At 38.1% G+C, this 13,434-nt stretch overlaps 1 protein-coding gene and 1 long non-coding RNA gene across 4 annotated transcripts; one reads left to right on the top strand and one right to left on the bottom strand.

The window, feature by feature from the left end:
- Positions 1 to 766: 766 nt before the first annotated feature.
- SDR42E1 (short chain dehydrogenase/reductase family 42E, member 1) lies at positions 767 to 3,629 on the bottom strand. 3 transcript variants are annotated; one of them, XM_080552480.1, is made up of 3 exons: positions 3,494 to 3,629; positions 3,056 to 3,157; positions 767 to 2,488 (listed from the first exon to the last, which is right to left on the bottom strand). In XM_080552480.1, exons 2-3 carry the CDS (start codon positions 3,121 to 3,123, stop codon positions 1,384 to 1,386), a joined length of 1,173 nt encoding a protein of 390 aa, XP_080408606.1. In that variant the 5' UTR covers positions 3,124 to 3,157; positions 3,494 to 3,629; the 3' UTR covers positions 767 to 1,383. The 3 variants fall into 3 exon arrangements, with proteins under 3 accessions (XP_080408606.1, XP_080408607.1, XP_080408605.1); XM_080552481.1 differs by having other exon boundaries at positions 767 to 2,483; positions 3,494 to 3,527; XM_080552479.1 differs by lacking the exon at positions 3,494 to 3,629 and adding an exon at positions 3,268 to 3,487.
- Positions 3,630 to 4,174: 545 nt separating this feature from the next.
- LOC308176572 lies at positions 4,175 to 12,184 on the top strand. Its single transcript, XR_013938392.1, has 3 exons — positions 4,175 to 8,455; positions 9,274 to 9,357; positions 9,565 to 12,184. It is a non-coding gene; the product is annotated as an uncharacterized lncRNA (long non-coding RNA).
- The last annotated feature ends 1,250 nt before the right edge of the window (positions 12,185 to 13,434 follow it).

The raw sequence follows: 13,434 nt of genomic DNA, 5'->3' as shown, positions 1-13,434 counted from the left end.
TAAAAAGATTAACTGAAGAAACAAACTCAACATTCAAAGAATAGCTTCAGTCAACGTTAACTGAAAATATCTCCATCTTCAAAACACAGACGGCAGTGTACTTGTAGCTTGGTTTCTCCATTTAGCCATTTTTATTTTTTGAGAGTCTTTCAGCAATGAAATAGAAGACTCTTCGTCTTTGTTTCCCTATTTAAATCCGGAACTGAAGTTACTGGAACTTGCATAAAATTAATTTAAGATAGTGTACTTTCAGCTATTAAAATGGAAAGACTAAGAAGTGTGAACTTCTTGAAGGACCGTGTTTTTATCTAGAGATACTGAGAAACTGTAATGCTTATCAGTTTAGGGAACACAACTTTGTGATTTAACATTTTGATGTGAAGTTTCTCAGCGTCTCTTCCTATTGTTAAACTGAAAGAGATGAGGGAGTTGTTAAGTACAGACCATTACTGTTTCTAGCAAAGTATTTTCTATTCTTAAAACTCACTTCACAAAATCCTGACTTTCACTGTGTGTAGTGTTTATCATCCTGCTTCAAAGGTGAAGTTCTCTTCAAATGCTGTCAGGTGCTAAAGAAATATTATTAAAGGCTAAAAAGATTTTATAAGCAATGGAACATGTGTGATCACTTACCCGATGTCCTTTAGATAATTTTTTTTGTTTAACCATTCAGTAATGCTGCGAAAAATCATAGCTGTTTCTTATGAATGCATTTGAGATAACTCATTTTAAACAGGCATATTGTAGTTTGAAAAATCTACAGAGCTGTGTTGCTTCAAGCACTTTGCTGTCATTTTATTAACAATTCAACATTTTCCAGAAGTGTCATTAGGTATCAGAGTTTACTTAGAGAAGTACATCAGAATGTATTTTTTTAAAAAAGCAAAACATACCCCAAAACATTCATTTATTGTCTACCACTAACAACAGTTAATCAAGCAACTAAGGCAAATTCTTGGTCAGGCACATATACATCCAAGCTGGAAAGCAGAATTTGGTTTTGGAATGTGATCAAAGAGTAAGTTTATTCTCCTCTGGATCATGTAGCAGAAACTTCTTAGGAATAAAAGGGCAGAGTATAATATTGTTGGGGAGGAAGGGTCAGTCTAAGTGTACCATTGTACCAGAAAATAAAATGCTGTTTGCAGTAGTACTAAGCTTCGTCTTGTTAGTGATCTGATCAATTTCACTTTGAAGAGGAATTTTGTATAAAAATTACATCTTTTTTACTTAGCAGTTTCGTTCCTTGGTGCTAGAAATGTTAAAAGATATTTACCTGAATAGCACAAATGTGTTTTTTTTTAAATACCTGTCAAAATTAACGAGTACTCAACATAACTAAATTCTGTCCTCCATACTCCATAATATTCAGTGTTTCATTTTTCAGTGTGAAAATGTAAGTGCAGATGGAAACCATGCGACCACCATGGCAATCAACACGAGCAATCCTCCATTCCTAACAAGCTTCGTAATGGTATACTTTCTTGGCTTTGGTCCACAGCCCTGAGCTCTAAACCACTCAACCACTTCATTCAGGCTGTATTTTTGAGGCTCATACCCCAGCTCTTTCCTGGCTTTCTCCATGCTAAAATAATGTGTGACACCGGTTTTGTAAACTTCTGTGCGAGTGAGGAGAGGCTGAAAATTATAAACATGACCTACAAGAAAATGAACTACTTCAGTAAGGAGTGCAAAAAAATAGACAAGCGAGAGAGGAAGGCGGCAGGTTGGGAACTTATAACCCAACCCTTCTACTAACGGTCGGAAAAATTCAAAGTTATTTACTGGCCTGCCATCTGAAATAAAATAGGCTTGGCCTGCAGCTATGTGCTTTTTGGTGGCTTTGAGGGCCTCAAAGGCGAGGATGTGAGCCTGAACAAGATTATCTACATGTACAAATTCTACTAAACTGAGAGGATCTCCATATACAAATTTAAATAGTCCCCTTTCAATGTAACTAACTATTCTTGGAAGATGTCTTTGCTCTCCTGGCCCATAGATGCCTGCTGGTCGTAGAGCACAAGTCCTTAATATACCTTTCCCATTTCCAAGCTCAGCACCATTTGCCTTCAGCACCTTCATTTCAGCTAAAGATTTGGTCCGGGAGTAGTGATCTGGATGAAGGTGAAGAGGTAGATAAGGCAGAGATTCATCCCCATTTTCTATAATCTGGCCTCCAAATATCACATTATATGTACTTGTATAAACCAGACTTGACACTCCTGTGCTCTTGCAGGCTTGGATGACATTTTCTGTTCCTTTTACGTTAACATCTTCTATAAGTTTTCGGTTCAGCTGCTCCCTGCCAGACATTCCATAGGAAGCGATATGGAATACGCAGATTACATCTTTAAGAGCCTCTTCCACTTCAGACAGACAGCAGACATCCCCTCGCATAAACTTTATTCCCTCTGGCACTGGTTGAAGCGGCTTTGTGACATCAAAGAGAATCACATCAACTCCCATTTGGTATATGGCACAACCTAAACTAAAATGTGACAGAAACCACGTTATATACATAACATAATAATGCATGAAACATTTCACCTGGAGGTAAGAGAAGCCTATTAACTATTTTAATATATTTTAAAATTTATTCTGGCTCCATCTTTACTTAGAGGAAAACAAAAGAAAAAAACAGTGTGGGGAAACTACAATAAAGGAAAAAAACGCAACACCACTAACTGGTGTTTTTATCTGCTTTCTGGAAGAACCTAGGCATTTCTCTCCTTCTGTTCCCTATATATTTTGAGTAGTTCAAGGATAATAATGTAAATTCCTGTTACAAAGTTGCCCAGGCTGATTAAATATCAAGACTGTCTTGCAAACATACGGAAACAGAATAATGTAATTGCTTAAAACTTTCAGAAGCAGTGTATGTTTGTTTGTTGAAAAATGAGACCCCAATAGGAACCATCAGGCGATGGGGTGAACCAGGTGAGGAATCTCAAGCCTCATATCCTGTAGGTTTCCTTTCACAGCCGGATTCTGTTGCCTCACCAACAGCGCTGTATTAAGTTTATTCTTGCATGTAATAACTATTTAATGCACTAACCGGAAGCCAAAATAGCCACCTCCTCCAGTAATGAGGACTGTTTCCTTGGCAACGTTTTCTGCCTCCATCCTCTTGCCTTTGGTGCTGTTTAAGGAGATCAACCTATAAAACACATAGTAAAAACGCACGTTAAAACCATTCTGAGTTCTAACATGCGTTTAGTTATTCCCAGCTGTAGCTCATGCTTTGATTCAGGCCCTTCCTTCCACCACCTGCCAGGCAAGGTGGAACCTGGCATTGCTCCCAGGCCAGGTTATGGCTGAAGAAGCGCTGCCTGTTGTGAAAACACAGCGACTCCACGGCTGCCATTAGGAAGCTGGGGACGCCCTCAGCCATCCCTCCCCGGCTTTCCGCGGCCGTTTCCTGCCCGTTCGGCCGCGGTGGTCGCTGCGAGTGAGGCCGCTCCGAGGCACCGCCGGAGCCCCGCCAGCGCCGTACCTCAGCCCGGGCCCCGTCCCTGCTCCGCGCCGCCCGCCGCCGCCTTCCCGCAGCGCCGCGGGGCCGCCGGGCTCCACGGGAAATGGAGTTCCCGCTCCGCGCCACAAAATGGCGGCCGCCTAGGCGGGGAGCGCCAAGAGGGGAGGGTGACCCGGGCGGGCAGTGGGTCGGTGGGCGTTGGGTTTTGGTGTCAGTGTGCCGTGCTGTGCCAGCCTGTGTGCCTGCAGATGCTGCTTTCCACCCTTCCTTCCCCAGCGATGCTTGAGCAGAGCTTGGTGTTCACTGTGAGGCGCTTTAAGATGGGGAATCTCCAGTCATCTTTGAAGCCTGAGCCTTGTCATGCCGTGTCACGTTCCGCTGTTTATACTAAAAATAGAACCGACTTTCTCTCTCCCTCATTTCATTGTCTTTTTCTTTTAGTCCTGATGCTCTGAGTGTGCACAAAGCCTTGAGGTGCCTCTGTGGTGCAAAAAAGAGCCGTAATTACCACCTCAACAGGAGCCCATTATTAAATGCTGGTTTCCATCACATGCCTACCACTGGAATCACTTTTTTTTTTTTTTTTTTTTGCTTTCCTGCTAAACCGAGTATCTTTCTGTTTACTGCTTGAGAGACAATACGCTGCACCAATTAGTCTAGCTCCTCTCAGGCCGTGCTGCTGATGACACCGGTGTGAAGATACCTCGGCCACCCTCAAACAGGTTGTGACCTTCAGGAGAGCTGTGTATTCGTGGTGTCCTGGGGCCATGAACCTGCTTGAGGTGTGCCCTGCTTCTGGAGCTCATTTTCACAAAAGTGTGTTAAAAGTACCTGGTGACAGAGCCTCCCCAGGCTTGCTTCACGTTTTGGAAAGTGTAATGTAAGACCTTACAGTTATTTTTGGAAGATGATTTCATTAGAGATCAAAAATTTGATACATAAATCACTTTCTCCTCTAGAGCACACAGGTTCTCATTATCGTTATATTGTCATTAATCTGGAAGAACTTTATTTCTCATAAAGCTGAGTAAGAAATGGGACAGCTTGATGTCGTGCTAGTTATCCCAGATTCTCACAGTGCAATCTGTGCTGCACAAAGGCTAAATAATAACTAATATGTGTAGTTACTCTAACGTTCATTTATCACAAGCCTGTATTGTATGGCATGCTAACAGAAGAGTGTTAATCTCATGGAGAGGCTGAAATGTTTTTGCTAGTAGGAAAGCAATGCGTAATGGTGACTGACTTCAACAGAATTGCTCCCGAGTTAAGCATCAGAAATCCAGTGCAAGCTGCCTACAAGAGAGAGCAGTAATAGGAAAACAACATAGAATTACACTTTCAAAGTCTGTTTTGTAGTATTTTCTCTTTTTCTTTCAAAGCAATGTGAGTCACCTGGGGAATGTCAAAAAGAACTCAAAAAGTGAATTCACTGTCAAAACTACTTAAAACATACAAGTTTCCATTTTGCAAAACCTTGAGAGAAGTAGACAAAATATGCTGTGTTTTATTTTGATTGATGAATGGCAAGAATTAAAACTAAGCAGATTCTGAAAAGAATACTATGAGCACTAAATATATATTTTTTTTTTTTAGCAATTATTTTTTGCTGGTGAACCTCTGTGACTTAAATAGCAATTTCAGGCATAGAGCAAATGTTGCATGTGAGCAGAGCAAATGACTTCCATGTCACATGCTTATCAGTTGTGGTCAGCCTGTGAACAACCGGACTGTGCAGAGGTGCCGCATCTATGTAGATGTGTGGAGTGTCTGGCTTGGAGGGCGTCCTTCAGTCATATCTGATGCTATAATTCCGTCTGCTGTCTGTAGGCGCAGAAGAGTGGGTCTTGAGGCAGCCTTGAAGCATCCCTTAAAATAGCTTGCAGTGTATTCATAAAGGCATAAGAATTCTAGCTCAGAAACAATAATAAAAAAATCATTTATATATCCTTAACTACTAAATATGAGAATTCTGGAGCTACCTGAACTGTGTCTCTGACCTTGCTCTCCATGTTATGTGGGTAACTCCTTGCATTTGAATAGGTTAACTTCAGTATGACAGTTTGTCCCCTGGGCTTTGCGATATGTCTGTGCAGGACAGTTTGCAGGATTGAGACCTCTGTCTTCATCTACATTCTGCTTTTACTTGTTTTCTGCCTGGTTATATATAGTGAAAGAATTGTGTCAGATTATGTTATAATTAGTGTAAATATTATGAATATAAGAAAGCTGTGGTTAAGATATTGTAAAATTTAAACGACTATCATTATAATGAAGTCATTTAATTATTTATTTATTCATTTAGTTGGTCTTCAAAACATAGTAGGAAACAGTCATTCCTCACTTTACAGTGACAGATTTGACTTTAAAACTTGACACAGATCACATTTTGCACAATCCATTTGTTCATGCTATCTCATTAATTTCCTATGTTTCTCTGTTTTTCCCTAAGATTTTATGGACTTTCTGAATGTATCATAAATTGTATATTACCATCAAATAACTAGAATTCCACTTCTACTTTTTGTATGACGGAATGCTTGTCCTGCCTGAGATTGTTTCTTTTTTTGACTTTTTTTTTTCTTTTCTTTTTTTTTTCTAACCTGTAATCCTGGTCTCCACTACCATTTTCACTTTAAAGAACCAGACATTTAGAGCTGGTGCCATGCTATAGCACATCTTGCATATATCCCAGAATGCAGAGAATCAAACTGTGTTGCAGTCGATTGAAGAGATTGTATTGGTACGTGCATTTACATGCGAGGACAAGATATGTCAGGATAGAACTATTTGCAGTGTAAATAGGGTGTTATCTGCCATAACCTTAGATGAAATGAAGCTGAAACGGACTGCAAAGAACTCCTTAAATCAGCAACTACACAGAGCTAAATAAGCAGCTGTAGTGAACCACATAATGTAGAAAGCTTGAGTAATGAACTCATTTATTCTTCTTTTATTGTATGTTACTTCATCAGATTCTGTTTGCAACTTAAAATACTTAACCAGTAAAATTACTTTTGTCATCAAAATATAATATGCCAACAGTACCAGCTCAGGAATAAGTAGTATTTCATCTGTGGAAATAAACCTTAGTCTACTGTTTTTATATTACTCAATTGATTTCTTTTTAATATTATTTAATTCTGCCCTTTTTTTTTTTTTTTCATTGAACCAATGGGTTGGGAGGGAAGCACAAGACTCAAAACTAGACCTAAACAAGCTGCATCAGAGGTCTTACTAAGATGTGCAAAAACAATTGGTTAGAGCAGTACTAACAAGACAAAAACAACATCCGTGTTGTGAGAAGAAGCAGAGAGAAAGGGAATGTTCAAAATTAGGATCAAACATGCCATTTAGATTAGAAAGGAATATTTTTAAAGGAGAGCAGGGTTAGGAATAAAAATGCTAGTCTGAGTTCTTGGCTTGGATAGGGGTTTTCTGAGTGACCTTCAGAAAATCGATTTCTGTTCTCTAATGAAGCACTTTTTCACTGTGCTTGTTTCATTTGTGTTTCTGAAGCTCAAGTTGGAGGTGCTACGCAAATATTGATAAAACAGGAGACCCGCTGTATGGGGCTTCAAGAGTTTTGGAAAGTAGGCAAGTTAGACATTCAGAAAGGGTTATCACTGACTTCTTAGGATATCTGTTCCCCATCAATATTGCTTGTGGAAAGTGCCATACTTTTGGTGATGTGGAGATGACAAGCCAAGTATTATAGTTTCTTTTTCCTGTTCCAATAATAGAAAAACTTAGCCTATCCATTCCACATTGAGAAAGGGAAGGGATTTCAACACTAATGGCAGTCACCCTGAGAGAGGGTGCTGTTGTACCATAGTGTTAATGTAGCACAGGTGTCTGACATTGTTAATATCAGCGTTATATTTGGAGTCACGGTAACAGTCATTACAGCTTAATTACCATCTTGGTGTTTCACGCGGTGTGTGTGTGCTGAATCAGGAAACAATAGGAAGACAGAAATCAACTTTCCCTCCGGACAGCTGTTCACAGATCAGAACGACATAACCTAGGCGGTCATGCCATGACTATCTTGAATTTTATAACAGGGTTTCACTGTGGTCATCTTTAGTGCATCAGTTTATATATACATATGAAAAATCATTATTATAAAAGACGATGAAAATGTCTTGGATTATTTTTGCAAGGATTCTTGAAGCATAGACGATTACCTCAGAATCTGATGAAATATCAATGGTATTCATATAATTAAAATAGACTACGAACATATTAGTATTTAAATTAAGATAGGTTACAAACATATTAGTATTTAACAGTACAAAAGCATGTTATCCAGTATCACTGAGGTGCCTCAGAGGTAGAAGTCCAAATTTTAGCCTATCCTGTGCCTTTACTTCATGAATAATTTCCGTAATGCAAAGGAAGTACATAGGACTCTAAGGGCTGAAGAACTGAGCCCCTTTGTATCTGAAAAGTTATATGCTTTAAAACTTAGTGCACTGAGAAACATCTGATGAAAAGGCTAGCAAAATATTCTTGAAAAGACTTTCACAGATGTCTTTGCTTTCAGAGTGAGGGAGGACAGGTTTTGGGATGCAATTCTGAATGCGTTTGATTCAGTCACTTAAAGGAAGTCTTCTCCTAAGTTAAACGGGCAACTCCTTTGGAACAGAATTATACACTTACGTTTCAGTAATTGTCTGATTAGTTTTCAAGTGTGATTCAAGTGCATCCAGCTGCCCTGATTTACCACACTGATAATGATGAACGGCTTCCCTGTTGTAGTAAATTCTAATTTAATTCCACTATCTGTAGGTTTGCAGAAGTTTTACCTACTTAGCTAGCAAAAACAAAATGTCAGTCTGCTATGAATCATTGACACTAATAATTAAACATCCAGCTGATAGTTGGAAATGTACTACTTTGATCATTTGGAGGGATCTAAAGGATAGTTCGGCTTCACAAGCAGCTAATCATGTGCTGTACTGTGTGTAGAACAAACTGGAGGTGAAATATGTTCTTTAATCTGTATCTTGTACTGTGTTAATTTTCTATCTGTGAATAACAAATCTGCAGGTACCAGTGCTGAGGATGAGAAGAGATGTGTCAGAAGGAACTCCAAAGCCTGAGTTTGTTCTAGCATTTCAGTAGGATTCTCAGGGGAAGCTGTATTTGCTGAGGAAATGTAGCACTTGGTGCTTTCGTTTTCATGATACTGTGTTCTAGGTCTAGGTAGTGATCTTTCACTTTTCTGGCACTTGTAACGGCAGGACAGGCACTGGCATCAGAAACAATACTGCCCATTTTAGTATTGTAATTACCTTGAAAACATTGCAAAAATTACATTATTTTGCAGAGGAAGGATTAGGTAAGAAGTTGAACATCTAAGCAAAGGAAAGGAAAACAACTTCAAAAAAGGTTGCAATCTCTTTTTTGTTTCAGCTGTATTTAAATTAGATAACCTCTGTAAGCGTTACGTAATGGCATCTCGGTATTTACAATAACGGTTTTCTTATGTGTCCGTATAATTTATCTGTACCATGAAATTAATGATAGTAGAATTCAGAATTTGTAAACATTTTATCATGGCCTGATATATTACTTCATTCTGAGCCATTTCAAATTAAGTGGTTCTGGCACAAAGCCGGGCCTTTGAAATGGATTTGTTCAGAACCCAAAATTCTGAAGGCTGTAGACTCTTTGTCAAAACAAGGTAAATCCCCTTACTCTACAGTGGGGCACAGTTACTAAAGTTTCAAAGACGAGCTAGTTATAAAATGCATTTATCTTGTTCAAAAGTCTTATTCAGACATGTTTTATCCTAGAATGGTAACGTGAAGGATATGTTCAAAGTGGGAACTATTCAACTGGGAGTTTGCAAGAGCTGTAACACTGTAATTTTCTGCAAGGTATTTTTGCTCTTATTTTTCATTCCACTTAACAGAAATTGTGGGTGCAGCGTCTGGTTATAACTAATTTTGATTTGTTCTACTTTTGGGGGAAAAGCAAGACCTGAATACCTGTGGGATTCAAATATATGATTTTTTGTTTGATTTTTGTAGCAAAGGAATTCTGACTGGGCTTTGTACTTAATGTATTTCTTCTTTATCTTTCAGAGAGTATCCAGCTAGTTGAAACAGGATTTGTGCTGGTTGACAATGCTGGATTAATTCCAGGACGTACATCAGCTTAATTTGTCATTCATTCTAGGAATGCGTAAGAATACAACACCAGATGCATTATGGACAAGTTGTATAAATTGAAATGTTCTTCTGAATGATTTAGAAGAATGACATATTCTAGAAACTGGATGTCCTGTATAATGAAAGTGTTGCACATCTAATATGCAATCTTAAAGTTACAAAAAAAAATAAAATGCTGCAAATGAATTCTTTATCCACTATCTGAACAAAATGTTATAGAGGAAAATTGCTTAATCAATTTACATTTTCAGCTTTAACAACTCACAATTATTATTATCATAAGAATGTCTGTTTTAGCAGTCATCATTTTAGAACTTTTAAAAGGTAGGCATTATCTAGTAAAATTCTTTCCCCAAGTCTGTTACTGACATTGCCTTTAAAAATACTCTGGAAAATCCTGGGAATGCAGTTTGAATGACCAGTGAGAATCCATTGAGTGCCATATGGTTAATGGAAAAGCCAAAGGACTTCACTGTTTGTGTTTCTCGTGTAGTTTTGGTCCTGGCTCTTTTTCCTAACCTCATAAATTGAGGTAATCTGTGCTAGGAACAGGCATCAACTAAATCAGGCAGTTAATCACACGTAAGTAGCACACACATTGTAACTTATCAGTCAGAATCATCTTACCTTCCGAGATGTTTTATCTGCTTATGGAGAAAATGCCTTCCATAACTGTAATTAAAAAAAAAACACAAAATGAGTCACAGTTTGTAAGTGTTAATGAGAATACATTATGCAGCCAAAGTCTCCTTGTGTTGTGTTTGCAAAGCGATCACACTGTTTCTGCCTTTACAGATTATTTTTTTTAATTATTATTATTATTTTTTTTTTTGTCAGGGAAGTGCTTCTCATTGTGTTCTAAAGTTTACTAACTTGGGAAAGAATTTCAAAGTTGGAATGGCCCTTTTGAAAGCAGGCTACAAACAATGCTCCCGTTTAGACAGCAAATTTAGTTCCCTTATTATCTCTGGTAAGATAAACATGACATAAAGCAGTCCAACCAGGACTGAATAAGGAGGCAGGCCTCCAATTCCTCTAGACTGTGCTTTAAGAAAGCACCTCTGCTGCCGCTGAATCCGGTTTTGATCTGCAATCTTTGTGCAAAATCACATCATTTGTGTGTTCCATACTTTATACTTCTTAAAACTAAAATTATTAGATTATTGGAGTTATTAAATTTCTTTAACAAGTTACCCACTGGTTGCTTCTGGCCACAATAGCTGAAGTTAACATCATGGCCTGATAACTTGGGATGAAGGTGCTGTGGAGTATGAACTTTTAATTTATTTTCCTCTTTTGTGGAGTGAAAAGGGGAATATTATGTACAAAAATTAAGGCTAAACTAAACCTATGTATGTAAATACTATAGAATATACTTAATGCATGGTGGCTATAGCCCACTTAGCACATCATGCTGGAGGGCTGCACAACAGCACTCTTAAGAAAGGTTGAGGTAGTAGTTTTTTTTCCCTCTGTTGCATGTATTCTGTGGCTGCACTTGCAGCCTTTGAGCTGTGATTGTCGTATTGCAGTTACACTTTCTGAAGCTGCTGGGTGATGGAGCTATCCAATTTTAGGAGATGAGCTGTACTCTTGCAGGTGACATGCTAAATGTAATGCAAACCTTTAATACCATTCAGATCAGGCTTCATCTTCTTTCATTATAATTCATCATCTTTCATTATAAATACTGATTTTATAAAAGCTTTACATGTTCTCTGGCATTTTAGTAAAATGGAACTTCGTGCAGAGAGACTTTACAACAACATGACACAGAAGTATATAATTGCATTCATAAGAATGGATGAAAATAATTGTTTCAAATTCTTTCCTTTTTATTAGAAGTCTTTGTATTTTTCTCTTAACTTTCTATCTAGCATTACTGTAAACTTGTACTCTGATTTTAATAGACAATTTGTAGAGCATAACCCTGTTGTTCAGACATGTTATTGTACAGTCCTGGGCTATGGTTTAGCCTTGGCTTTCTTCATAAAAACTATTTTTCTTCACTTGTATCTGTCCCTTTACACATGTATGTCTTTATCGTCTACACTTCTCTCTGATTCAGCAGAGAGATGCTAACACCCTCTTCTGATGAGTCTGCAATTCCAGTCTCCACTGCCCACTTCTTACTTTTTCAGCTTCCTACTTTTGCTTGTTTCTGTCATTTTCCAGAGAAATCCTGTGTAAGCATCTCCAGTGTGATTCACTGCTGACCTTAAAACTCTGTTATGATGTCTATAAAACATTATTTGATGCTCTTTAGGTTACTTGTAATCAAGAGCCTGTCAAGGTGATCACTACTGACTCAATCTATTCTTCAGTGTCTGTGTGCAACACCTGCACTTTCCTGTGAATTTAGCTGGTAACATTTGGGGTGAAAAAACTGTCCTTTTCACTTCCTACTTGTATTGCTTCCAGCACAAAGGGAGCAGCTCTGTGGTTAGGCTATCTGGCTGCCACGTAGCAGTTACTAAACGGTGACCTGGGAAATGTCACAGGAGAAATTAAAAGGGAAGACATTCTAGCAGCAGGGTCTAGGACTGAGCGCTACGATACTGGAGTTTTAATCTATGATTTTTTGACTAATTAGGGGATGACCTTTCTTTGCCTCTGTTCATTTGTGTGTACAGTGGGAACAATAATTCTATCTTGCCTTGTAGAACATTTATGATAGTTAAGTGCTCAAATGTTCCTAAGGGAAAGATGCACCATTTAAAGAGAGATCATGCCAGCATACTTTTTTTTTCTTTTTTTTTTTTCAGAATAACTTTTCTGTCTATTTTCTGCTGTAGAGTCTGCTATCTAGAGACGTAAAGGTTATCTAATACTTGCCCACTTTTTTGAGTACAGGTGGGTGCCTCATCTCCATTTGCCAGTTTGAATACATCTGTGGGGATGGACGAGCCAGTTATCAATAATTAAACACATGGAAGCAAAATTATACTGCTAATTACACAAATAGATTCCATGTGCAGAATTTGGCTCCTGAAGTTCGGCCAGTATCTGCTCGTTTCTATCAGCACTTCAATTGGTCTAGTTTTCCTGACTACTCTGAAAACACATTTCTTTTCTCCTTTCCAGAGACACGCAATGAAGTTCTCTGGGACAGCCTCTCCTTGTTTTGTACAACTTGTTTTCAAACTACGTTGTTTAATCAACAGCAATAGTAACCAACTCTTCCCACCAGATAAAAAGATAAGAACTTTTACACTTTTACATGATATTGGAATTCTAATCTAACATCACCAAAATAGATTTGATCTGAGTTTTTACTTTATTTAAAAATAAGATAAAAACCCAATTTAAGGGAAGCAAAAATTGCTCCTAGGCTGGCACTTTTAAATCCTGGTTTTAGCCCATAGATTTTATCGTAAAGTTAAATTGAAAAACCAGAATATTTAACAAGTAACATAAAATCCTTAGGAATTGGAGGTGCTCTCCGCTTTAAAATGTTATAACTCAGAAAAAGGGAAATTGAAAACACATATGAGCTCATTATTAATAGTAATCGAGATCTAAAAGCTGCCTTGGATATTTGTGATTGCCCCCTTAAAGTTAACAGGAACCATCTCATATATCTGAGAACTTCCCTAAAAACTAATCTGGAACAGTTATTGGGTGTGAACTATCTAATTATATTCCAGCTTGTTGGAATATAAATTCTCTAACTGGAAACACGTTTAGGTTCTTCATGTTCAAAATACCGTCCATGACTTTACAGAGATTTTTGCCCTTCAGTCACTAGTGAAAATGTGGCTCAGCAGGGAGTAAAAGTAGCAG

This window comes from Anser brachyrhynchus (genome assembly GCF_964034855.1).
Source record: "Anser brachyrhynchus genome assembly, chromosome: 12".
NCBI lineage: Eukaryota > Metazoa > Chordata > Aves > Anseriformes > Anatidae > Anser > Anser brachyrhynchus.
This window is presented reverse-complemented; position numbering and strand designations above follow the sequence as displayed.

Coding starts and splice junctions, on each gene's coding strand:
- SDR42E1 (XM_080552479.1), bottom strand. CDS start 3,293: ATGCCAGGTTCCACCTTGCCTGGCAG. Junction 3,158..3,267: donor GGTTCCACCTTGCCTGGCAG/GTGGTGGAAGGA, acceptor TGTGTTTTATAG/GTTGATCTCCTTAAACAGCA. Junction 2,489..3,055: donor GGTGGCTATTTTGGCTTCCG/GTTAGTGCATTA, acceptor GTCACATTTTAG/TTTAGGTTGTGCCATATACC.